This window comes from Sycon ciliatum, chromosome 1, assembly GCF_964019385.1.
Source record: "Sycon ciliatum chromosome 1, ocSycCili1.1, whole genome shotgun sequence".
Lineage (NCBI taxonomy): Eukaryota > Metazoa > Porifera > Calcarea > Leucosolenida > Sycettidae > Sycon > Sycon ciliatum.
This window is the reverse complement of record NC_088643.1, coordinates 49,314,747-49,340,114: the sequence shown is the minus strand read 5'-3', so window position 1 is coordinate 49,340,114 and position 25,368 is coordinate 49,314,747. Positions and strand designations below refer to the sequence as shown.

The following is a 25,368-nucleotide window of genomic DNA, read 5'->3' as shown; positions in this document are numbered from 1 at the left end:
TGTTGCAAAGTACGTTTACGAACGAATGATGTTGCTGCAAGCATGACCGCTCGAGCTCTCTACTTCGTCTTGTAGTACTAATGCGTTGAGGTCGTGTGACTTGTGCCCTTTGTCCGCCTCTCAAAGAAACATTAGCCATTACTGAGGAAGATCGTTAATAGTAAAATCCCCAAGTCGGCCAGCTGAAAACGAGAATTATCGAACAATTGCTAAGCTTTTTGCCGATTTTGGAGGGTTCCTTTGTAGGCCTCGAGGCCCTCGACCAAATATGCTAAAAAAGAGCATATTTAATATGCTCGTCGAATATCAGGGAAAACGTCCATACTATGCCAAAGGCTTAGCAAGATATGCAAAAAGATATGCCAAAATATGCTCGACATAAGCAGAAGTATAGCCTCGAGCGGCCCGCGGCCTTCGGCCTTGGGCCGCTCTCGGGCCTGAATCAACGTTCACACTTGCCACGTGATCGTTGCCACGGTTTGAGCCAATCAGAGCGCTCACAGGCAGGGCATGAACCTCTGATCATGCCCTGCCATTCAGGCCCTAGGGCTTGAATGGCACCGTAGCTAGGAGAACATGAATGATCACGTGATGGGTATACTCACACATGGAGAGACTTACATGTACCTCTCGGTGCCATTCAAGCCCTAGGGCCTGAATGGCAGGGTATGATCAGAGGTTCATGCCCTGCCTGTGAGCGCTCTGATTGGCTCAAACCGTGGCAACGATCACGTGGCAAGTGTGAACGTGTAGATCATTTCTGTAAAATTTCAACCTTGGAATATTCATTGGCTTCACGGCTAGGCTTCACGGCTATCATGCTTATACCCGAATAATGGTGCAAATCAAAACACATGCGGAATAGTATGGCTGGGGTGTCTCCCCAGCAACCGTAGCGGTTGGCAATCACCCACTCTCGTAATATTGGCCGGTGTTTCCGTCGAGTCTTGAGATGTTGCAATAAATAAATAAATAAAATAGTGTTCATCCATGGGGAAATGTCACAGTAGCAAAGCTTCAACCATTCCAAATTCATCCATAAAAGGCATTTCTGAACACATTTTGTCCATAATATGAATGTTTTGTCCTCATTTTCTTCAGAATATTTGAATTATATGCTGCCTTCATTCCAATATTCCCTTTGTCGCTCAATATGCCATTATGAACTGTCTCACAAAAATAAGCGGAAATATGCGCAAGCATTTTGGTCGAGGCCTATTCCTTTGAGAATCGCCGAAAATCTACCAAATCTTCCAAGGCAATATTTCACCAATTTTGAAGCCAATAGGCAATATGCCAACAATTCTTTTTGCCCGGCGATTTTCCAATATACATGTATTCCAAATTTTCAGCCGATTATCGAACGATCAGCTGATTTTGCAGCCAAATCTGATGTATTTTTTGAGCTTAGCGAAAAAAGATTTGCTTGATTTGGGGAAAGCCTCGTAGATTCTACGTCTGGCTGGTTGCAGGCTGGGATCTCCCCTTTATTACGACTCCTAGAAGGCTAGATCCTATTTGCAGGGCGCCGCTTTCTGGCTTTGCTAGCGAGCGGCGTTTGTTAGTTTGCGGTCTGGGAACGAGATTGCGTGCGTGGCATAAAACAAAATGGCGCCTGTCACAGGCAGCGGATTTCACACGCACAAAGAATGCAACGTCAAAAAAATTTCGTACAAACAACTTGAAAATTGATTGACAAGTCTTCGATCTTGGAGCTTCATCATCAGTTCACAAACATACACAATCGTTATACTTTGCTTTGAAACTTAGTTAGTTTTTGTTTGAACATGAGCTGGGATAGTCAGGCCAGGCCGCCAGGCCAGCCTGGTGCAGGAATGATGACTGGCCAGAGGTCAGGTGGACCGATGCAAGGTCACTCGGGATTTGCTGGACCACCGATGCAAGGCGCTCCACCATCCATGCCACATCAGAACATGGTTGGTCCACCAATGCAAGCTGGTCCTCCTGCAGCAGGGCATGCTGCCATGCCAGGTCAGCCTGGTGGACCTGCGGGTATGCAAGGACACCCAGGTGCTGGCCAAGGTCAGCATCAGCAGCCACCGAACATGATGCCCCCATCAAGTCCTGCTGGTCCTCGCCCGATGCAAGGCCAAATGGCAGGTCCTCCGGGTGCAGGGTCAATGGCAGGTCCTGGAGCTGGTCGCATGGCAGGTCCAGGTGCTGGTCAAATGGCAGGTCCTGGTGCTGGTCAAATGGCAGGTCCTGGTGCTGGTCAAATGGCAGGTCCTGGTGCTGGTCAAATGGGTCAAATGGCAGGTCCCAGACCTGGATCAGCTCCTTCACAGCAACCACCTGGTGGGCCAATGCAGAGTCAACCTGGATTTGCTGGACCTCCGATGCAAGGTGTCCCACCATCAATGCCACATCAGAACATGGCTGGTCCACCAATGCATGCTGGCCCTCCTGCGGCAGGGCATGCTGCCATGCAAGGTCAGCCTGGTGGACCCAACAGTGCGCAAGGACATCCAAGTATGGGCCCTGGCCCAGGACAGCAGCAGCCACCAAACATGATGCCGCCGTCAAGTCATGCTGGCCCTCCACCAATGCAAGGCCATCCCGGTGCTGGTCAGATGGCGGGTCCTCCTGGTGTGGGTCCCGGAGCTGGTCACATGGCAGGCCCTCCTCCAATGGGAGGTGCCGTTCAAATGGCAGGTCCTGGAGCTGGTCAAATGGCAGGTCCTGGGGCTGGTCAAATGGCAGGTCCTGGGGCTGGTCAAATGGCAGGTCCTGGGGCTGGTCAGATGGCTGGTCCCGGAGCTGGTCAAATGGCTGGTCCCGGCGCTGGACAGATGGCAGGACCTGGAGCTGGTCCGGCTGCTCCTCAGCAGCGCATCTCACCTGAATCCACACCTCATCCGGTGGGTTATGTGAACACTGTCCTTTTACATTGTGTTTGAGCACAGCTTTGTTTTTACATGTGGTCACCCTTTCCTTGAGTAGCAGGAAAGTTCATGTATTCTAGTGAGGTGTTAGCGTGATAGAAGCTATCAACAGGTGGTGCAAGACCTCCCCACCCACACATGCTTATCTACCCTGTTTAGTTGGTGCTCTAGTGACATGGGGTGATGGAGTGCATTGGGTGGACGAGTGCTTGCTCGACAACTTGAAGCTCAATAGTGAGTTGACTGTGGGTCGCACCTGAGCTGAGATATCTACCAATTGCAATTACCGTAAAATCCCGCCAGGGCGCCCCTACCTCCGCAACCATTCGAGTAGATCCATTTGGGGAGGGGCGGATAGGCGAGTCCTGCTTGCCGCATTCAGTACTACATAAAACGTACTCACCCTACGAAATATGTGCGTGCGTGCGTCTCGTACACCGACCAAAGGTCAAGAGCTGGGAGTCGTACAGACCCATCAAAAACCAGGTTTTTGTGATCCCACTGGTCAAGGGAGGGTGCGAACTGTTGCGTACTTCCAACCAGGTCGAGGACGCGTCTGCAGTACAGTACGGCCTCGCGCACTTCACAGAGTCATACGAGGATACAATCATCACTTCCCTGACAAGAAGTCAGGGAAGGGCGCATGGGAAAGACGGGGCGCTCTGGCGGGATTTTACGGTACTAGTAATATTGAGCACAGAAGAGAATTGGGTATTAGTAAGAGAAATAGTGTGCACTGTTTATATTAAATAACCGACGAGGAGACAACAGTCGTAAAATAGCAATGAATAAAACTGACAAAACATGTACTGTAAACATACAAATTTTCGGCAGCTATTTAATTTCGGCTATATTCGGCACCGACCCAAAACGCCTAAATTAAAACGCCGATGAAATTTTTCACAGCATCTGTCGCACTATACCATGCCCTCTACCCAACGCCGAAAATAAATCGCCGCCGAAATGTTAAAAATCGTGAAGTGCCGAAATTTTGCAGCGCCGAAATTTTGTATATTTACAGTAATTGTTTTATACATGGTTATGAGTGCACAATTAGTTTTATTCATTGCTATTTTACGATTGTTGATATTAGCTGTCCCTTTTGCCTTTGAAACACTCAGTAGATCGCTGGATAGTAGGGCTCAAACGGTCACGGTTTTACCCCTGACGGTTAACTGCTAAGCTAACGGTCGGTTAACCGGTTATAACCTATAAGCCACGGCAATCCTGCGGACTCTTTTTTAACCGTATATTTGACTATACTCATTCAAAAAATGTAAACTATTCAGTACAACGCACACTTGTACATTCTCTTGCATGCTCATTCATACATACTCTCACACCAAGAGACCAGATATGACCGAGTTGACAGCCCAGAAATTGCGTACGCGTGCGACAGCCCGCGAAAGTGCACACTTTGCAACGACCTGATACTTGAAAAATTGACTGAAAAGTTACTGCGTAACCGTTATCTTTATCGGCTAACCGTTAATTCTTCGTAACCGGTCTGCAACCGGTTAATCGGACTAATCGTTTGAGCCCTACTGGATAGCTTAACCATATACTTGTTTTGTCTGTGTGTGCGCGTGTGCATGTGTGTGTGTGTCTTTGTGCGTGCGTGGGGGCGTTCATATGTTCATGATTGTGTTCACTTTTCATACTTTGTGTGTTCTTAGTTGGCAGTATGGCAGGCTGATTCTGACCTGTATACTGGGAAAACCTTCTACACCAATACACCCAGCATGGTTCCGCCGCTCCCGATGACGTCATGCCATATCGTTGATCAAGGTACGGTTCTTTTAGTTGCCCCCGAGTTTATGGGTGTCCAGGCGGAGGCTCGATTTAACGTGTACTTAACGTATCCGTGTTGTAATGGCTGGTGGTGTATGCCAGGATGTACAATTTACAGAATAATATCTGCTGATTTACGTATAGTGTAAAGTATCGGTATGTAGTGGTTGCTTTTTATCATATTGTTCTGACTTTTTCCTTTCATTTAGTGTGTTAATGGAATACGTTTTGTCGTTTGATTCCTCCAGGAAACTGTAGTTCTCGGTTCATGCGCTCCACCCTCTATAATGTGCCGGTTGCTCAAGAGATTCTGCACAACTGCAATATTCCTCTTGGCCTCAGCATTCAGCCATTTGCCAAGGTTCCCCAGAGAGAGGTTAGCGACTTTTCTATCGGTATCTCCTCTATTTTGTGTACCGGCACTACGATATGGAGGTTTTGCCAGGCTTGCGCTCCAATGAACGTCAAACTTAGTGACGAAATTCGCATACTGTAAAACATGTAATTTTCGGTGTAACTTTAATTTCGGTGATTTCGGTAGAGAAACCAGGCACCTAAATTTAAATTACACCTAAAAGTCACCAGAGTATGCACTGCATGTGAAGGGAAAGCTGGTCACCTAATTCTACGTTACACCTGAAACCTGGCAGGTCCCTGGCACCTAAAATTACATGTTTTACAGTAGTGGGAAGTCACGCAGAAGTCACACTTGCACGGCGTGGACAAGTCGTATATGTACACACAGTGTAATGTAGGATATGTATGACTGTCCTGGCACGAGTCTGTGATTCGTGTTCCGACTGCTTTTCCGAACGAAAAGTGCAAAAGTTCGCATTCCAGTTTGTGGCCTGAAAAGTGCGCGCGATCTTGTGACGCTAAACCTCCGTAATGTTCTCCGTTCATGTGTGTTAAAAAAATTATCGATGCTGCTGTAGTAGCTTACCCAGTATCTACCCTCTTTACAGCATTGCTTTGCGGCTTTGAAGCACATGTCCAGTCACTTCTGGCTCAGTTCCTCATTCATCCATGGCATGTACATGTACACGTTTTACAGCAGATGCCCTGACTTTATTTCTATTGGATGTTGTTGGGTTTTTTTTTGATTTTCACATTGTCAGAACACAATATATGTGGTCAACAACGGAGACACTGGTCCAGTAAGATGTCGGCGTTGTAAAGGATACATCAACCCGCATGTCAGCTTTGTCGATGGTGGTCGCAAGTTTGTTTGCAACCTTTGCAACTTTGCGAATGAAGGTAAATGCTATGACTTGTGTTCCTGTCTGGAGTCAGACACAGCTGTTACGCCTAATAAAGGAATGTTGCTGATGTTGCTACCACTCCTGCCAGTGATTGTCCGCTTTTTTCTATATAGCCTTTTTACCATTTTCTTTGTTATGGTACTTGTTTGATTCCTTACTAGAGCTCATCATGTGCTGCCGGCAATCGACTTTCTATTCCCTGTGCATGCTACCAAGACTATATAAGCTCCCAAGAGGGTGTAACTCCTGATACCATTTCTATGGGGTTCGCCGACGGCGAAAACTCGCATCACATGGCGTAGTGTTCCAGTTGTACGTTTCCAGCCTGTTTTTAGCGAGCAGCGGAGTAATAAAAAAAGCACTCTAGTATTCCAGTTGTACGTTTCCAGCCTGTTTTTAGTGAGCAGCGGCGTAATAAAAAATGCACTGAGTCTCTGACAGAAACTCACTGCGCGTATGCAACTCGCCAGCATGATCATTGCAGATATTCGGATTGCGCGCACGTGTGTACGTAGTACGAAACGTACTTGAGACACGTGATGTGCGTTTTCGCCGTCGAAGACCCCATATTCGGAGTTGCACACTCTTGGGAGCTTATACTCTTGGTGTTACTGTATGTTCGCTTTACTATTGTCTGGGTTCTGCAATGCTTTTTGAATCCTCTTTGCATGTTTTTGTTTCATTTTATTCACAGTACCCGACCACTATCAGTGCCAGCTGGATCAGCATGGCCGTCGTCTTGATGCTAGCGAACGCCCAGAGTTGTCCTACGGTAGCGTGGAGTTCCTGGCGACTACTGACTATTGCAAGGTACAGGCAAATGGGCTCACGGCTTGTAAATGTTCATTGCAGTCGCATTAGCTCCGAGTCTCTGGTATTGCAGTTGCATTAGCTTTGAGTCTATTGTATTGCAGTTGCATTAGCTTTGAGTGTATGGTATTGCAGTACACCCTGCACTTGTACTGTGTTAATCTAAAAATTCATGTTGTCAGTCTTGCTGTGATGGCACGATTGATCTCGCTTTGTTTAATATACATACACGATGTATATGGACGGTACCTGAGTGCCTGCTGGCAGGACATATACATCTCAGGCTGGGCCATGCAGGTATGAAGCAGCAGAAGTTGTGAAGCATGTGGATGTTCAACCTTGGCTGAGTTTTTTTTAACCGAGACATTCTTATCTTCAAATTCGGATTATTCCGCACCTGGTGAGGCAGTCCCACCTTGAAAAAAACCTTATGTGAAGTTGTAGGCAGGCTCTTACTCACTACGCTTTCCCTTGGGTTTCTTCACAGTGCATGGTTTTGTGAATATCTATCTGCCTGATATGAAACAGGAAAGTAAATGGCCAGAGCCACCAGCATACATCTTCCTCATTGAAGTAACGTATCAGAGTGTCAGCTCGGGCCTTCTCAACTTGCTTAGCCGCATGCTCCGACTTATCTTCGATGAGCTTCCCAAGTAAGTTTGCCTGGCTTATCGGTAGCACACATAGCTCCTGGGTGTGCATATTGCTGTAGCTGTGTGTGTGTGTGCGTGTGTGTGTGTGTGTGTACAGTCTCTGCCTATGTCGCTCTCATGCAAGAAATTGTACACATACATGTACAATGTAACATGCGCCACTAATTTATCAGTACATGTAGAAGGTAGCGCATGGCTTCGGTTGACAACTTCAGAAATCTGGCACCGAGGTTTTGGCACTTTACAACATCATGTGCATGTATGCCAGTCAGTGTGAGGACACGTGGGGGGGGGGGGGGGGGGAGACACTCAGTGTTGAGTTTAGATTTACAGTTTACACCTGCCACTCTTGAGGCGCAGCTGCCAATGTGTAATTTGTGTCGAGAACATACTCCGATCAGTGTGAAACCATGTCTAAAAGTTACGCAATTATTGTGATGTGGCAGTGTTTGTTGTACTTGTTCTGTAACTCTGGCAAGGAGCCCATTCTGATATTCCAATATAGCCTGTTGGTTAATTCACTGCCATCGTTATCTGAGCATTTAGAGAGTAGTACCAAGAAAGAGTTTGCTCTCCTGAAGACTGAGGAGTGCTCTCTGTAAGGAACAGTCTAGCTAGTTACGTCAGCTACCCCATTGAACAGCAATGTCTAGCAGATCCAGGGCGGGTTTTGTGTACAAGCACTGCGTGTATCTGCACTACTGGCCTGCACTGCTATACTGCTGGAGTGAGTTGTTGAGAAGTTGGTGCGGTCACCTTTTCCGGCCAAGCCTTTCTTCCCATCTTGTCTGCTACGCAGAAGGGTAACTGGCCTGTTTGTGTGGATACGAGTGTGACTGTGTGTGTGTGTGTGTGTACATGGTGTGTGTGTGTGCGTGTGTGTGTGTGCGTGTGTGTGTGTGCGTGTGTGTGTGTGTGTGTGTGTGTGTGTGTGTGTGTGTGTGTGTGTGTGTGTGTACATGGTGTGTGTGTGTGTGTGTGTGTGTGTGTGTGTGTGTGTGTGTGTGTGTGTGTGTGTGTGTGTGTGTGTGTGTGTGTGTGTGTGTGTGTGTGTGTGTGCTGGCATACGTGTGCTATAACTATGATGCTTTTCAGGGATACTGGTGAGCAGAAATCAAAAGTCCGTATTGGTCTGGCAACTTTTGATAACACCGTGCACTTCTACAACCTTAAGGTCAGATTTAGTCAGCTTTATTTTGCTTTGTATTTGGCTGGTGTAACGCTTTTGCTATTGACACGTATTTCAATCGAATTATTCTCGTCAATAGTGTTACATGTGCGTTTGTACCGACCTACTAAATCTTCCAAAGGAAAATTGCTAGTGTATCTTTCTGCTGATGTGTTTTGCATGCTCTACTCCATTGATTACTTACTTCCTGAAGCGGTGACCATGTTTTATGACTTATGACTTGACTGTGGCCGTATGCAGGCATCCCTAGCGCAACCGCAAATGATGGTTGTGGCTGACGTCAATGATGTTTTTCTGCCCTTGCTGGATGGGTTCCTTGTCGATGTGGAAGAGTCGAGCTCTTTGATCGAGGCGTAAGAGAGTGTTCTTGGAGTGGTGGACTTTGACGTGTTATGATGCATAACATTGTGCGATGTAGTAATGTGCCCAACTGCTGTACATGCATTGCTTGGTGCTGACTTGTTGATGTACATTGCCGTTCTCCTGTGTTCCGCCCAAAACGAATGGGTGCCCTCATAGCCACTTTTTTTAACATACATGTGTCTGGTTTGACAGACTAGTATTTTAATTCCCGTAGCTATGCAAAAGACGTTACTTCAGTAATGTCTGGCGCTAGCCAGGGTCCACACAGCTTTTATTCATTTTATATATCTTTGGTGTCTGCTTTATGTGTGGTTCAAATCTGCCAAAGATAATACCGACTATGTTATCTCTTTTGTCCTGTGTATACAGCGTACTCCAAGAGCTGCCTAACATGTACAGAGAGACACGTGAGACAACGTCTTGCCTGGGCCCAGCAGTACAGGCTGGTTTGGAGGCACTCAAGGTATGTTGTACCTCCCCTGTCTTGGGGCTTCTCAGCCTTTGCTGCGAATGCGTGGTGTGCCATTCCAGTCCCCTTGTTATGCCAGTAACTGTTATTGTGCTGCTACTGAAGTAGTTCATGTCTTTGTTGCTGCTACTGCTGCTGCTGATGATGATGATGCTGCTGCTGCTGCTGTTTTAATGCAGGCAGCAGGATGTGCTGGAAAGTTGTTTGTGTTCAGCTCATCTATGCCGAAGGGTGACATGCCTGGTATGCTAAAGAACCGAGAGGATCGCGCTCTGTTCAGAACGGACAAAGAGAAGGTGAGTACCACAGATGGATAGTTTTTTTTCTGTGTTTGTGACACAGTGCTTACAACTGGTGATCCTGTACGACAGGCAGAGCAAATGCGATGTGTGTTTCATTGTGCTGGCAAGAACCAGGAGGTTTGAAATGCCACTGCTTGCTTCGTTCTGTTTTTGGCTTTGTGTACTCTGCCTCGGAGCATGTGTCTGCTCCATGTATTAACCATTTAGCGTGCATGGCTCGAAATCAAACCATAGAAACTTGGGCACTCACGCATGTACTCTATTGATCGTAACTCAGTCAAATCTCAACCGAGATTCAAAATCGAAATACCTAGCAGGTAGCGGAGAGCCTCAGCTGCCGGCTCGAATAACTCCCAGCTCTCTACGGTGAATTTTGAGCGAACCGCGTACGATCAAACTTTCACGCTTTTGCACTGAACAAAATTTCACAATTGTTGGCGCAGGGATTTCCCCTGTCTCGGCCACGACTGAGTGTGACATCACTCCCAAAAAAGATGGCCACGGATGTGTTGCATGTTCTCGGAAAAAAAATTGAAACGTGAAATGGCAGGACGAGCGAGTTTGGCGACTTGACCTGGAGTTGTTGTGGCGTTCCTGGAGTTGTAACAGCGAACACTGATGGATCCTCATGATGAGTTTGGGATCGTTGTTCTCCTCTCTCCAAGAGCTTTCCAGCGACTAAAATCGGTGAAGTACAACTCATGTTATGGTGGAAAATTGAACAATTAGTAAGCACATTGTTGCAAATTTCCTAACGTGGTTTGACCAGTGGCACTCTAAAGGGTTAACTTTCGTATTGGCATGCCTGTCTTTGGTTTAGCCCAAATGAATACGGATTGGTTTATGTACCTGGCAGTACCTGGGGTGTTCAAACTTCCTGCCACCGGTCACACCACATAACCATGTACGGTGATGTGGTTATCATTTACTGGTGTCTGTGATGTCAATCGAGAAGCTCAGGTCATTGTTCGATTTACTAATACTTGATTTGCAATGGTTTCCATCTGCATGCTCCTGTTCTGGACCAGCGTACTTGAAGGTGCCCGTTTCATGGTGCGTGCCGCACGAAATCTGTGGTACCTGTGTGCCAGAAATTCTGCTATGCCAGAGACTTTTAAAGAAGCAGAAAAGAAACAGCGTGTGCTCATGCAAATAGTACATTGTGTTTACATGTGCTAGGTTTTAGGCTTGCTTGTGCTGATTTGTTCCCTGGCTGTGCTTGTCTGTTTATTGTTGGTGGCATTGTTGGTGGCGGATCGTGCTGAGCGCAGAATCTCTATGCCCCGCAGAACCCGTTCTACCCCGACCTAGGTGCAAACTGTGTCAAGCAGGGCGCCTGCATAGAAATGTTCAACTGCTCGACGGCGAGCTTTGTCGACATTGCCACAATGTCCAGTATGGTGTCCGCCACCGGTGGCGAAATCCACCTCTACCCCTACTTCAATGTAAGTGTGCGCGCGCGCGCGCGCGTAATTACCAGCCAATACAGTACCGGAGGCAGAAGTATCTGGTTGTTGTGTGGTACTATTTTCACAATTTGCCATTTCTTGTAGTCTAGGAATTAGGGATGAAACAAGTGTACCGATAACTCGCATATCGATTGTTGAGAGTGCAATCGATGATCGTTAGTGTTCAAAACGAGTGCTACCGGTTTTGTATGCATGTATATCAGTGACAGTATTCTAGCCTTTGCACTCCATCCGATATTGAATACTAGTACAATCATGTACTTTCAAGCGCGGTAAAATAAGATTTATGGCTTTGAAAGAGATCGGGAGAGAAGACTTTATCTTTTCGGTTCATTTGTGGGAAAGGTCGGAGATAAGAGCAGTTGCCGAAGGGTGATGACAAGATTCTTCGCTCTGGTGTTCGAGGTACGCGGGTTGAGCCGACAAGAATCGATAAAACCAATAATTATATCGATCGTTAATGATATTGGTTGATCGTTAAGAGTTATTGAATGATCGTTTCAGCCCTACAAGGAATTATGTCTTGATCATCCACTTTTGATAGCAAGCCGATATCATACTGTTTTGCCTTCGTTCACTTGGTGGTACCTATCATTACATCAAGAAGCAAATGTGTATATAAGCCTTATTATAAGGCCAAGTAAAACATTTGATTGTTTATTGTCAGCGCCCGCTCCGAATTTTCGCCCTCCCGGCCAGATTGTTATATTTTTTAGTTCTGGTAAATGTACTGTATGTACTGCGATCTACGCCTATACGGCCTCTAATCAGCATGGCTGTAGATCTTGGAAGGCCAAGTCCACAGATTGAACCATACTACATGTAGAGATTATTAGCTGCCTGATATTCTTTGTTGTCCTGCGTTGGTTGTTTCACTTTTCCTTTTTGCATCCTCAATAATTATTATCTCGCAAGATGTTATTCCTGATTGATGATTCGCCTGCACCACATGGATTATCTCACTCTGCGCAAAATTGGCTTCCGAAAAAGAGTAGAGAAGAAAAAGGCATGTCGAGGGGTTGCGAACACCTACCATATAAGTCATATATGGTAGGTGTATGCAAAAAAATAAAATGAAATACCTCCCGTCCGCCCCGATTTCTTGGGAAAATCTGACGATAAACAATCAATATATTTTACATGGCCTAATGTGCCGGGTATTGTCTGATTTGCCTTTTTTCAGATTCAAACAGATGGCGAGCGCTTGGTGAAGGACCTTGCTCACTCTGTGGGACGGCAGACCGGTTTCGATGCTGTAATGCGTGTCCGTTGCAGCTCAGGTATGTCTCACAGACTTTCTCTACATGTGCATATGAAGAGCTTCATAGCCCTGTGCTTACAAGTATATGTCTCACTTGTCATACTATCTCATGGCCTTTTTATTTTTATCCTTTGGGACCTGAAGTACGATATACCGTATTTCCCCAAATATAAGTCGCACCTTTTTACACTAAACTCAAGGGTAAACAAAGGGGGTGCGACTTACAATCGAGCAAGACTTACTACTGAAGTGAATATATCAAAACATGATCGCTCCAACCTGAAAATGGAGGTGCACCTTATAATCGACTGTGACTTATAATTGGGGAAATACGGTGATAATAATAATGTATAATCGAATTTGCATGTTGCACTGGCACTAAACAAGTATATTTCTGTTGTTCCTTCGCCGATTGTCGTAAATGTAGTGTCTATACTTCGAAGAGAACCTTGTCTATCACGTCGAAAATCTTCCGAAATCTCTTGGAGTTTGACACCACCATAATTAGCATCGGAGTACAAACTTAAAGTTCTGCTTTGATCGTCAATTTGAGCTCATGGCGATGCACAACGTGCAACAAAATATTGCGCTTGAGACTAGCCTTGCGCTGCAGTTTGTTTCAAGTCTACATGTATGTTTTGGAGGAGAATGGACTAGCAGCTGTTTGAATGTTGCCGAAGGAGGTTTGCTCATGGCTACTGTTTTTGGCGGTCCTTACAGTCCCTTCATGTAAAATAGGCCCTCTGGCCCGATTGTGGCCGAATTGAGGCTCGAAAACCTATTCTAAATCGAGGAATCAGGGGTTGGACCTGCTTCTCCACACACTTTGACATGGTACACCTGTCCCAGTTTTCTAAAACCTGGCTGAACTTCTAGTATTAGGCCATTCACACGACGTGCAACCACATGCATGCACGTGTGTGACCAAGATATCACTGGCTAACCGTGATGCAGTTCACACGGTGCTGGGCAAACTTCGCACGCATCAATGTATCCATAGTGACCTGAAAATGCCGGGAAATTTTAAATTTTGAATTTTCCTTTGAAAACAGCATCAACAGAACCACCCACAGCCCAATGGGAGGCTGCAAACTCCGGGCCAGCACGACCAACGGAGATAGCGGCAGCATTTCCAGTTCCACCTAGGGAACTGTCAGAGAAAGAGAGACTACGGAAAGAAATGAAGAAAGACGCTGCCATTAACACAGAGAACCGCCAAGAGTCCACGAACAGCCTTTTCTCACGCGGAGCTGGCGGCGTGTCACGCTTCATTCCCACAAGCGACACTGGCGGAGCAAATCTAGACGATGACGTCTTCGCCAGCAATGGATGGAGCCCGGCACTACCAACGCTGCAAATATATGCGGAGCTGCCTGACCGGGTGCAGCGTGCACTTTCAACAACCGACACTTTTGCTCGCGTGCAAAGTATAATCGTGAGCACAAGGGTCCTGGCCAAGTTCGAAAATCAGTTGCACGCGTGTGTCCAAGTTTATCGTATGCGAGTAAGGGGTCGTCGCAAAAGTTTTTTTGTCGTCTCTGAAACGAACATCTTTCGTTTGGGGGGGGGGGGGGGGTAGGGGGTACAGATCAAATTTCGCCATTTTCGCGACGATCACACATTTGCGAATGTAAAGCGTCGCACACTGCTCTGTAAATTAACTGTAGACAGTACAAGATCCGAATGAAGAGATAAAATCGCGAAAGTTTCTCGTCGTGAACGAGCGCAATTCTTGAAAACGCGAAATTTGCGCGACGCAAAAGTTATCGCTTTACAGTAGCACACCCAGCCTTTCAGCCTGCGCCACTGCCATAGTTCAGGGGCACCCTTAAAGCGCTTGCTCCCCAAAACGATGCTGCTTCACCAAGACATAGCGTTGCAAGAGAGCGCCACCATCTTTACCGTCTTGGCACATTTTCAGAGTATAATTTTAAAAGGGGTCCTTTCTGTTGTACTGTACCGGACTTCAGAGATGTGAATGCGTGCGTGCATGTAACTGTGTGGATTGTCTGTTCTAGGCCTGCGCGCAACTGATTTCTGGGGCAATCTGCACATGAACAACACGACAGACGTGCTTCTCGCTGGTGTGGACTGTGATAAGGTAGGCATGGACTGTTCTTGAGCGTACGTTCACATGCATGTGCTAGAGGGGAGTACTGTATGCAGTCTCACACGCCTTCACCACACCCAAACCCTTCAACTGCAGTACGTAAAACACATGCTCGTGTGCTTGTGCATTGCATCCTTGATCGATATTGCCGGGCAGTTTGAGAATTATTGAGAAAATCCACTTAGCTATATAGTATATGCATTCAGATGCCCTTTCCCGGCAAGGCTAAAGGTTGCACCCATTAGGTAAATAAATGCCTGGCTGGACTATTTCTGTGTAGTCAGCCAGGTGGAATATGGTGTGCAACAGAAGATCTGCCTGACCTGATGCTTGGGCTGAGCGAGCGGTATGAACCGCTCACTAACCTCTCCTGAGCTACTGTACCAGGCAACAATGCTGAACTAGCACTATCGTTCTTTTGGGTCATAGCCGTTTTTGTCCACGCGGGACATTAGGTTCTGAATTTGAACTTAGAATTGTACGCTCCTTGGTGGGGTTTGCCTGTTTCTGCCTGGTGTGTCAGGTCCACTCTCAAGATGTGTGTGTGTCTGTGTCTGTGTGTGTTCGTGTGTGCATTTGTTTGTTTGTGTGTGCATTTGTTTGTTTGTGTGTGGTGATGGTGGTTGTGTGTGTGTGTGTGTGTGTGTGTGTGTGTGTGTGTGTGTGTGTGTGTGTGTGTGTGCGTGTGCGTGTGCATGCGTGCGTGCGTGCAGGCCATCTCTGTGGAAGTGAAGTATGATGACAAGCTAGGTGAAGAAGGAGCACAAGCTTACTATCAGGTACGGTGTATGTGGCAGTTTGTGTTTGGTTTTATTTTTGACTTTGCATTAAGAATGGGGTGTCGCTTGCTGGGTATTGAAGCTGGGGAGATCTGGATATGCTTGTCCCTCAGTACAACAGATCCAAGTTCGTTACTTCCTTCTTTCAGTGCTACACAGTGCCCCGTTGCTGTCGTGGCTGATGTAGTTGTGTGTGTGTGTATGTTCCTTGTGTTCGTGGCTACAGGTTGCTCTCTTGTACACGTCTGTGGGTGGCCAGCGTCGTCTTCGGCTTCACAACCTGGCCGTGAGCTGCACAAAGCAGCTAGCTGAGGTCTACCGGTGTGCTGATATGGACACCATCATGAATATGTTCCTCAAGAAAGGTGAGAGGGCTCTGACTTTCTCGCAATTTGCCCTTGTGTGTCGTACATACAAAGTGTGCTGGTAATATATAACTGGCAATCGGAGTCTGGTGTTGATCACAAAAAATAGTGTACTCACATGTTGGTTCTTTTGGCAAAGAGTTGAATTCTTGATTTAACTTGTTCCTTGCGCACTGCATTCTTTTTTTCTTCTGCAGCCGTACGTAAACTGCAAGACACGCCATACAAGAGTATCCGAGGTCATTTACTAGAGCAGAGCATTGCCTTGCTGGCGTGTTACCGCAAGGAATGCTCCGAGCCGGCATCGGGTGCTCGGGTAAGCTCCTTGCGCAGCCTCTCATCTTGTCAATGTGTGTGTGTGTGTGTGTGTGTGTGTGTGTGTGTGTGTGCATATGGGTATGTAGCGATGGCTACTGTCATGCCAATGAAGGTGCACGGTTTTCAACTGGTTGCGTTTGTGTGATATAGCCTGCAACTACAATGCTGTTCTCGTCTATGGTGTGCTTTGTGTAGCTGATATTGCCCGAAGCGCTGAAACTGCTGCCACTCTACGTATGCTCCCTAATCAAGTGCGAGGCCGTCTGTGCGCGTAAGTTTAGTTATAAATGTTGAGGGGGTGAGGGTCTTTTTACTCTTGTTCATGTATGTTTCAGAAGCTCTCTGAACGTTGATGCTTATGCATCGCTAGCAAAGAGCTGTGACATGTCATCAGCATAATAGTGCTGCTGGAACTGAAGCTTCGAGAAAGAATCGAATGGACGAAGAGCCTAGTTTGTCTCTGTTTTGCTTCTACTTCACCTATGCCCCTCTCGCAGAGTCAGACAGTCGCATTGACGACAAGGCATGGCTGATGCACCAGGTGACGTGTATGCCTGTCACCGCCTCTGTACCTTACCTCTACCCAACTGTCATGCCCGTGGTAAGTGCACTGCTCCAACTGCTGCTTTCTGCCGCCTGGTGAATACTTTCTGTGCGCCTTTAGATGAAGCCATCCAAGTTGCTGCACATGGACGAAAGTCACACCATTAGTGGTGTGACCACATACATGTACAGGCTACATATGGAAGAAAGTCACACCAGTAGTGGCGTGATCTCATTCTGCAGAGTTGTTAGATCAGTATTTTTCTTGGCGCATGTGTTGACTCTGACACTTCAAGCCGATACCGACATACGTTCAAACTTCATTTTCAAAGTGTCACGCTGTACACATGTTACAGTCATGTACTCAAACATCTTGGTCAACCAAGTTAGCCATTTTGCTGCCTTTGCTTACTTCACGTCGCCTTCCTCGCTGTTGCATTCTGCATGTACTGTCCCAACTCGTGTCGGTTACGGCTGGGCTGGGGTTGATTCACGCAATAAGAACGTTACCAGACCGGTATAGGCATTAGTAGATAACAACTTTGCTTTTTGTTGCCATTTAATGTGTGATGCTAGCACACTGCCCGACCTGATGACAAAGGCCTTCCGGCACCGATTCGCTGTTATTACGAAGCACTTCAGCAGGAGGGCATTTATCTCCTGGGTAAGCTCAACCGCACTTGTGTGTTCTTTGCTGTCATTGGCTATTGGTATGATGTGTTGTGTAGTACGATCATTGGATAGCTAATTGATTTGACAAGCAGATCACACCCGGGCACACGCTGCACCTGAGCACAGTCTACTTGCAATGCAGCTTGTGCTTGTAAATCATCGTACTCGCAGTACTCCGCACACCTTGCGAATGGGACAGCGTGTACTTGTACATATGGGTGCAGTGCCCATAAGTCATTCGGCTTCGTCCCAGGAGAGTGTGTGACTTGTCAAGAGTTTTACTCTACCATTGTGCATGGGCACAAAGTGCACACCGAACAGTAGTTTTCCAAGTGTCCACTGTTCCAGCCCTGCCTAATTGAGCGCTCCCTTGTGCTTGGTGCATTGCTGCAGAGCAGCTGTGGCCGAGGTTCTTGTACATGTAACATGGTACATTGACTTGCACTGCATTGTTACCTTCTCAGAGCACTGCATTGTTACCTTCTCAGAGCACTGCATTGTTACCTTCTCAGAGCGTGCCAGTGTGCGGGAGACTTTATAACTTTTTTCTGTGTGGATGCGCGTTTCTTCTCTTGCAGAGAATGGCTTTGTGCTTATCCTGTGGCTGGGCCGATTCACACATCCAGCTTGGGTGAAGGATGTGTTTGGTGTGCACAGCTTGGCTGAGATTGACACTGAAAAGGTATGTGCATCCAATGTTGTGCTGGCAACGCTCTCTCAACGTTCTTTCACTGTTCACTTGTGATTCGTAGTTGTGAAGCTGAGTTTTGAATGGCGAAGGGATTCTTCTCATTGTTGCGGTTGCTGTTGGGGCTGTTACTGCTGCTGCTCCTGTTGTTGCTGTTACTGTTGTGATATCTGCCTTCTCATGAGAGGATAATTCTTCAAGTGCACAAAGTGCTGACTGTGCCTCTTCGGACTGCTCTCCTTTCTTTTGAAGAATGGCTTTTGTTTCTGGTCATGTAATGTGTGTACGTGGTTGTACTTCCATGCTGTTTCATCTGCAGTTTGGCAAACTTCAAGTATTCGACAATCCAACATCCACTCGACTGCGTGCCATTGTGGCACAGCTTCTCGCGCGCCGTAGCCATTGCATGAAGGTACTTGCACAGTGTGTGTGTGTGTGTGGGGGGGGGGGGGGGGCTCGTTTATATTGGGCTGCCAGGAAGCAATCGGAACCTGTTGAGCTTCTGTTCTTCCCGCCACATTATCTTGAGGATATACATGTATTGTATTAGATTCGGTCTTCCCTGAATGCCGTGCTCGGCTTCTGAAAGCTTGCTTATGCATGCTGTCCATTCAGCTGTCTTCCAGAAATTATCTTTTCAGTCTTCTAAAATACTGTTTGCATCCGTGTTGTGCATGTCTGTCTCTCTTTTTCTCTGTCTTCTCTCTCTCTCTCTCTCTCTCTCTCTCCCTTCCTGTCTCACTGACGTCTCCACAGATGGTTGTCGTGTTGCAAGGATCACAGAAGGAAGCCCTTCTTCGGCGACACCTGTGTGAAGATGGTGGTGGTGAGGGTACACCTTCCTACATGGACCTGCTATGCCATATTCACAAAGAGATCCGCAATGCTCTGGCATAAAGCTTAGCTTCATTTGCTCTTGCCTCAGTTAAGCTATCACCGCTATTGCCTTTTCATTCTGCTGTCTGTAAGATATATCGCTCTATTTTCTAACTATGCTGTGGCAAGTTGTCTCAGTTTTTATTTGTATCCTTTTTTTATGTTTGACGCATAAATTTACCAATGCATAAATTCGTTGACTTCCCGAATTTATATTGATTGTTTGCACCTATCTCTGTCCTTACCGCCAACCAGCCTCTAACTAATTAATCATCATCTCGCCTTGCAAATTCTCTTGTGCCTCGTTCGTTATGTGCTATTTGGTCAACATTATCCTTCGTTTTTAGTCATCAGCGTTTTGCATTGAGTGCATCCTCTGCACTTTAATTTACCCATATGTATTATGTCGTTTTATCGCCACCACCGCTACCACACCACTGCTACCCTCCGCTGTCCTAGAGCTGCTGCCTTTCTAGAATTTATATATATAGTAGCAGCACAAGCTATGCTGAATTTTCTTTAAATTTATTGTACAAAATTGGTATGGATTTTTGACATGTTTAATTTAACCAGCCGTGTGGAGTTTCAATCAGGATGATCAAGCTAATCCACCATTTTTGTTTTGTGTTTCGGTGTTTCAAAAGCAAATGTTGGTGTTTTGCTGGTAGCACAATAAATACTCCGCTGGTCCAGCAAGGCCAATTCAATTGGGGAAAAAGAACCATTTAGTATTCTGGCTGGCCTGAATAAGTATTGGTCCAGCAATTGTGACTACCTCCCTTGGTCTACCTCTCTTGGTCCAATGGTATCTGTCAAACACACTACTCCCTTGGTCAAATGGCATTGTTTCCCTTTTATACAGTCCTGCATTCAAAAGCAAAAAAGTTGAACTATGCGTATATGGTATAATAGTATACGAATAGTAGCAATGTGTGTGCAATTAGATGAAAATACTGTAAAAGAGTGGCAATAGGCATTGCAGAACAGTCAGCGCAACTCAACAAATGAGTAAATATCACCAATCCTTGTCGAAAGCTGCAGAGGAAGTAGCAAAGCAGAACAAGGAGTGTTGGCACAGCAAAAAAATACAGCCGATACAAAGTCAAAACCTACAAAAAAGGGGTTCGACAAGTACATCATATTAGCCCTCCATATGGACGGGGATTAGCGCAAAGAGTGTTGGCACAGCAAAAAATACAGTCGATACAAAGCACGGAACCTACAAAAAGGGGTTCGACAAGTACATCATATTAGCCTTCAATATGGACGGGGATTAGCGCAAAGAGCCTTATTTTAATAGATCATTTTTTCACGTACGAGTACTCAATTTCAGAAATTTTCGGTGCTCAATATTTTCGGTATGAGGGCAACTGGCTAGGTTAGGTGAACAGAAATTTTCGGTACAGAGAAGCAATTCCCTATTGGATTATGTGCGATAGTGTTTGTTCGGTGTATTGAAATTTTAGGTGTGCAACAGACACACCGAAAGTACCGAAAATAAAAGTACACCGAAAATTTGTGAAATTACAGTACTTCGAAGTAGTGGAATCTTTTTAAAAAGCTAGTCTGATCCTATCTCTGTGCTGTGCATGTGTTGTTTGTTGTGTATATGTAGATTGTAGGAAGGAGTACAGCGATCAGGACCCCAAGAAGCAAGCCAGCACAGAAATTCAGGTGACACAAAGCAGCAGTAAGCACGATACTGAACTGTAGTAGTAGTAGTAGTAGAATTTATTATTTTGATAGGGAAGGCCCTACAGACGTTGCCGTCTTGTTGCAGTACAGTGAAATTCGAATTATGCCTTGCTTTTATCCGTAGGAATCCCATGCACACATTTTCTGCGTAAGCGGATTCTACGTATTGATTTTGGAAGAATTGGGCTTTGTGCCCAGCAGTACTACACGCACTTTAACTTACCAGCATCGACAAGTTGCTCTAGTTCGTCAATTGACTGAGAGCGATCAGATTCATCTGCAGAAGATAATCGCCGGGAATAAGAACCAATTCTAGTGTTTCTAGGAACATAATGGAAGAGTGAACTGTCGCAATAGTGTGCAGCCGTCGCATTTGGCCTGTGGAACTCCTACACGTTTGTTCAAAAGGGGACATAATTTGGGGGGTTTCCATTAGGAGTTTTCCACGTGTGCCAACGTGGGGCCATAGTTATGACAAAAGCAGTCATGGTAGTTTTTACGACACGACGTTGCTCACCTGCTTGTTCAGCATTCACGTCCTTGTTGGCGGCCTTCATTTCAGCTTCGCGCTCGATCTCATCGTCCTGGAACTCTGCGATGCTCATGTCATTATCTTCTTGCACCAGAGCTATTGACGGTAGAGAGATGCACATTTGACACCATCATAATATTTGAGCAGCCATTGTAAGTGATATGCCAGGGTTGTAGGTAGCAGATGACTCGCAACTAAACGGCTAGTGGTCGAACAAGGCTAACAACGAATACAATGCTAATGCGAGGGATGGAGCTGCTGCTTGTCGACCCGCTACAGTGTACATGTGTGATTGCACCCGTGACAGTCTCCCTTCATAGACAGCAGGTGGCATTCTACTTACACTCCGACTCGGACTGTCGGTCCTGGTCTTGGTTTTCATGCAAGCGCTCTGCAACCAGCTCGTTGTCTTGAAACTGGGACATAGACATGGAGTCCTCCTCGTCAGCTACATGTACAAGTACATAGTAGCATACAAAGCAACAGAATATACGAAAGTTTCAGAGGAACCACCCCAACCCTACAAGTAAATTGTGCTTCAGCTGGCTGGTCGTACCACCCTAAAATACCTCCGACGCCCCCGAGATGAACTCGATAATTGTATGCGGTGCATACGAAAAGTGTCTGGAACACACAAGCTGATTGGCTACATTGGGGTACTACGTACATTGTTTATTTATTTCTGCACATTGTGGCACGTCAAGATAGCCAATTGAATTGAGGAGAGGGTGAGACCAACCACGGAAGAAGAGAAAAAAGAAAATGAAGAGCACGTACACAAAGGGGGAAGGGATTAGCAACTTACAAAGCAATGGTATGCTCAGCGAGCTATGTAGCGGAAGTGGTGACTATGATTTTGTTTACTGGGAGATACTGAAGTGCTGTCTGACGAGGGTACGGAATTTGGGCATATCTGGAGCTTGTCTAACACTGGGAGGCAGCTGGAGCCACGTGGAGTAGGAGGAAAAGAAAGGGGAATTTACGAATAGGGTAGACCTAGCTAGGGGGAGACGAACGCAGCTTCGGGTGGTGCCAATTAAGTGGCTGTAAATGAGCAGGGTGAGAAAAATTGAATGTGCCACTGAGGGTGCACTTGGAAGCTTTGTGTGATATACAGGATGATGCCGGGTGTTGCTATGCAAACCAACATGCACTGTCACTGTGACGTCTTCAGGTTCACAGTTCACATGTGAATTATATATGGACCATGAAAACGGTACTTCAGCAGCACATGTTAAAACCACACACATGCAGTGTAGCTAGACAGATATTCACACATACCTTGGCCTAGTTGTCCTTCATTCTCGGTGTAAGCGGACTGGAATTGGAATGCGCCCGGTGAGCGACGCTCATACTCATCTTCATTGTCAATGAAATCGGTCAGCGGAATGTCTTTCTCAGAATCTGGAGAGAATAAACGTTGAGAGGGGAGATCCAAAACGGCAATGAGAACAGATATTGTACTCTGCTGAGGCACCCACTGAGAATGATGCGATTGGTGTATCACTTTCTGCACATTTTTTTGCCCAAATGGGCAAACACAACCGAATACTAGGGTTTTGCTCTCATGTTATATGATGTTTGATGATGTGCCACTAGTAGGCCCACTACGCAATCGTGAATCCAAACCAGAGAGCAGAATGTCCAAAAATGATTCCTGATACACGTGGGGAAACAGCTGATTGTCCCCAATACTTGGGTGCATGGTTATAACTGCTGCTGAAGTACCATTTTTCCTTGTGCATATAAACTAGGGCTGAAACGAATGCTCAATGAAGCGAACGAATATTCTCTTTCCTAATACGTGTGAAACGAAGAATATTCCGAATATTCTAAACCATACAATATCCATGGATACCTAGTTGTATCCATGGTAACCATAGATCATCAACTGGCGTATACCCCAATTACAGGAGGGACATTTGAAATGGACAATGTTATCGTTTGTCTTGCTGATGACAACACATGGAAGGTGGCAATCTCACCCACTTTCTGCACCAAATAAACCTGTTCGATATCAAGAAGACGAGTTTCTGTACATTTACGAACATTCTTATTCTACTCTAACGAAGAATATTCTTTTTCCGATCTGCACATTTCGAATATTCGAATAATTCGAATATTCCTTTCAGCCCTAATATAAACGCAGCAGAATACTCAACATGCTCATTATACTATACGTGGACGGTCCATGGTTGGGAAACAGATCCCAACGGGTCAAAGTATACCTCAGAATAGGGAGGAGCACAGTCGAGACACTGATCCCCAATAAGAACCTGCCCCCATGGCACTGCACAATTTCATGTGCCAATCTGTAGGATTCCTGGTGCAATATATACAATGTATGTCCTACACATCTTGGGATTTGTTGGGATTTTGTTAGCCCACATTCTGGCATTACCTACACCTTGAGGACAGGGAGCTTTCAACTCGTTACTCGGTGACCATGTCACGAGAGATTGGCATACAGAAAAGGACTGGGTTTTCCGTTCTGAGAATGTAAGGTATCCTCAGTCATCAGCATGACAACTTGCGTCTGTTTTTTTGGCTCTACTCACCTCTCTCGCCGAGCTGCTTTGCCGCATCTTCTTCCGCATTCTCGTTGTCATGGATGCGGACACGCTCAATAAGGCTGTCTTCCTTGCCGAGAAGGGCACTCTTCACATCATGATGCTCTGCAACTGCACAACAACAACACAGGTCAGGAGCAGTTGTCATTGATCTACCCCATAACAGTCATAGCACAGCCTTGATCATCATTCATCAGTACAGACACTCGTGACGAGAAATGCAGCAGTGCAACGAGCAGCTACGCGGCACCACCGTGAATGATCTAGCAATCAGCCGGGTCACTGAGACTCTTACAGTACATACACTAATCCTAGTCTTGTAGGCAGTGGCACTGCCGCCGCTCTTAAAATCATATTTTGATGGTCGTGGCCTTCTGGTAAACCCAAAGAAAACCGAACTCCTAATCATCCATCGTGCCAGTGACTCAATTCCGGTGACAGCATCAGTGCTGTGCGACACGACTGTCAGTCATCACCCCGTCACCCACATGTAAGTATCTTGGGCTCCACATCGATGAGCACCCGACCTTCCGACCCCATATCTCCCACCTCCGTGATGACATTAATAAGAAGCTAGGTGCTTTTTAGGCGAGGCAGAGACAACCTGGACAGTTAGGCCCGCCGAGCGTTCTTCTCGGGGTCACACAGCAAATCTAATTAGCAAATTAGAGCAAATTAGAGTTCCGAATGATTCATTACACGCTGCAGAATACGATATGCTTCTAGGACTGAGTCGCCGAGCTGTTCGTATTGTATTTGCCTACCCTTCCCGTGCTGACGTTGAGCCCATTTTGCGTTGTCACAACCTCCACCCACTCAGCCTACGCCTCACTCTTGAGCTCAGTTACTTTTCGGTGCATCAGGTCCCTTGGCAGTCCCCTCATCTCCCAAATCTTCACGACCCGAAATGATGCTACCCACACTACCTCCCAAACCAGAGGCCAAACATTCAGTAGTTTCTTTCTCCCCCGGCACGCGGCTGAAACTACCTCCCCACACGGCCTAGTATAAAATGTCCGAGCACACGAAGAGACAATTATTATTTCTGCTTACCGTCCGTTGCCTTGCATCTGCACAGCAGGAGAGCGGCGAGCAGAAAGTAAACGGCTCCCTTCATCTTGACGATTTTCGAAACTGGAATGGAGATAAGTGAAGAGCTAGCAGTTGCAGCTATCCCGGCCAGCAGCGCGTCGAGAGTCTTCCGTAAACTGTGCATGGACGGCGAAACGGAGAGCCTCATAAGCGTTCCGAAACGGCGCAAATCGGAGCGAGGGCGTGCGAGGACCACTAGCGCCACAACCTGTGAAGCTCTCCTTCTCTCAGTCTCTGCATATTGACTGATCCCTCCCGCCATTTCCGGTGTCACCCTCCTCACTTGAGAGGCGCAATCGCGAGGATCAGAAACTAACTAATACTTGGCACAGAACTTCAGAACGTCCGGTCAGGTCAAGGTGCCTGCACTGTGAGTGTGAGCACTACTGCACTAGTACGACGTCGCTTCTGTTCAGTCTACCGTCTACAGAACGGCAGAAAAGCGGTGTGAAAGCCACACTTTGCACATCACCATGAACCATGATGAACGATGGGGATCACCGCAAACTAACTACATACTTTACCTACTGACTAAACTCGTAGATCTCCTCGTACATCAAAATTAATCCTAATCACATCGCACTAGGCGTCGTGCTAGAGCTAATGATTATGACTGTACTACTAGTGTAGTAGGGTGATAATCGACTGCCAACTAA

At 46.4% G+C, this 25,368-nt stretch overlaps 2 protein-coding genes across 3 annotated transcripts; one reads left to right on the top strand and one right to left on the bottom strand.

Annotated features, from left to right (window-relative positions):
• The first annotated feature begins 1,685 nt into the window (after positions 1-1,685).
• LOC135830850 (protein transport protein Sec24D-like) lies at positions 1,686-19,541 on the top strand. Of its 2 annotated transcripts, XM_065343055.1 has the most exons (23): positions 1,686-2,697; positions 2,746-2,879; positions 4,580-4,691; positions 4,943-5,070; positions 5,813-5,951; positions 6,651-6,766; positions 7,295-7,419; positions 8,515-8,593; positions 8,849-8,961; positions 9,341-9,434; positions 9,620-9,736; positions 11,014-11,187; positions 12,395-12,491; positions 14,491-14,573; positions 15,296-15,361; positions 15,588-15,726; positions 15,924-16,042; positions 16,240-16,315; positions 16,542-16,645; positions 17,164-17,251; positions 17,838-17,941; positions 18,267-18,359; positions 18,704-19,541. In XM_065343055.1, the coding sequence occupies exons 1-23, from the start codon at positions 1,788-1,790 to the stop codon at positions 18,842-18,844; spliced, it is 3,351 nt and encodes a 1,116-aa protein (XP_065199127.1). In that variant the 5' UTR covers positions 1,686-1,787; the 3' UTR covers positions 18,845-19,541. The 2 variants fall into 2 exon arrangements, with proteins under 2 accessions (XP_065199127.1, XP_065199126.1); XM_065343054.1 differs by having other exon boundaries at positions 1,686-2,879.
• Positions 19,542-19,704: 163 nt separating this feature from the next.
• Positions 19,705-24,989, bottom strand: LOC135830851 (uncharacterized). The gene is made up of 7 exons (XM_065343056.1): positions 24,674-24,989; positions 23,609-23,731; positions 22,332-22,454; positions 21,394-21,498; positions 21,036-21,146; positions 20,742-20,795; positions 19,705-19,858 (listed from the first exon to the last, which is right to left on the bottom strand). The coding sequence occupies exons 1-7, from the start codon at positions 24,972-24,974 to the stop codon at positions 19,839-19,841; spliced, it is 837 nt and encodes a 278-aa protein (XP_065199128.1). The 5' UTR covers positions 24,975-24,989; the 3' UTR covers positions 19,705-19,838.
• Between the last annotated feature and the right edge of the window lie 379 nt (positions 24,990-25,368).

Bases quoted from the DNA above. Each gene is read 5' to 3' on its own strand.
- LOC135830850 (XM_065343054.1), top strand. From the start codon at position 1,788: ATGAGCTGGGATAGTCAGGCCAGGCCGCCAGGCCAGCCTGGTGCAGGA. The intron at 12,492-14,490 runs GTATGTCTCACA...TGTCTGTTCTAG, and splicing joins GCGTGTCCGTTGCAGCTCAG to GCCTGCGCGCAACTGATTTC. The intron at 17,252-17,837 runs GTAAGCTCAACC...CTTCTCTTGCAG, and splicing joins GGAGGGCATTTATCTCCTGG to AGAATGGCTTTGTGCTTATC.
- LOC135830851 (XM_065343056.1), bottom strand. From the start codon at position 24,974: ATGGCGGGAGGGATCAGTCAATATGCAGAGACTGAGAGAAGGAGAGCT. The intron at 23,732-24,673 runs GTAAGCAGAAAT...GTTGTTGTGCAG, and splicing joins CAGATGCAAGGCAACGGACG to TTGCAGAGCATCATGATGTG. The intron at 19,859-20,741 runs GTAAGTTAAAGT...CTTCCTCTGCAG, and splicing joins AGAGCAACTTGTCGATGCTG to CTTTCGACAAGGATTGGTGA.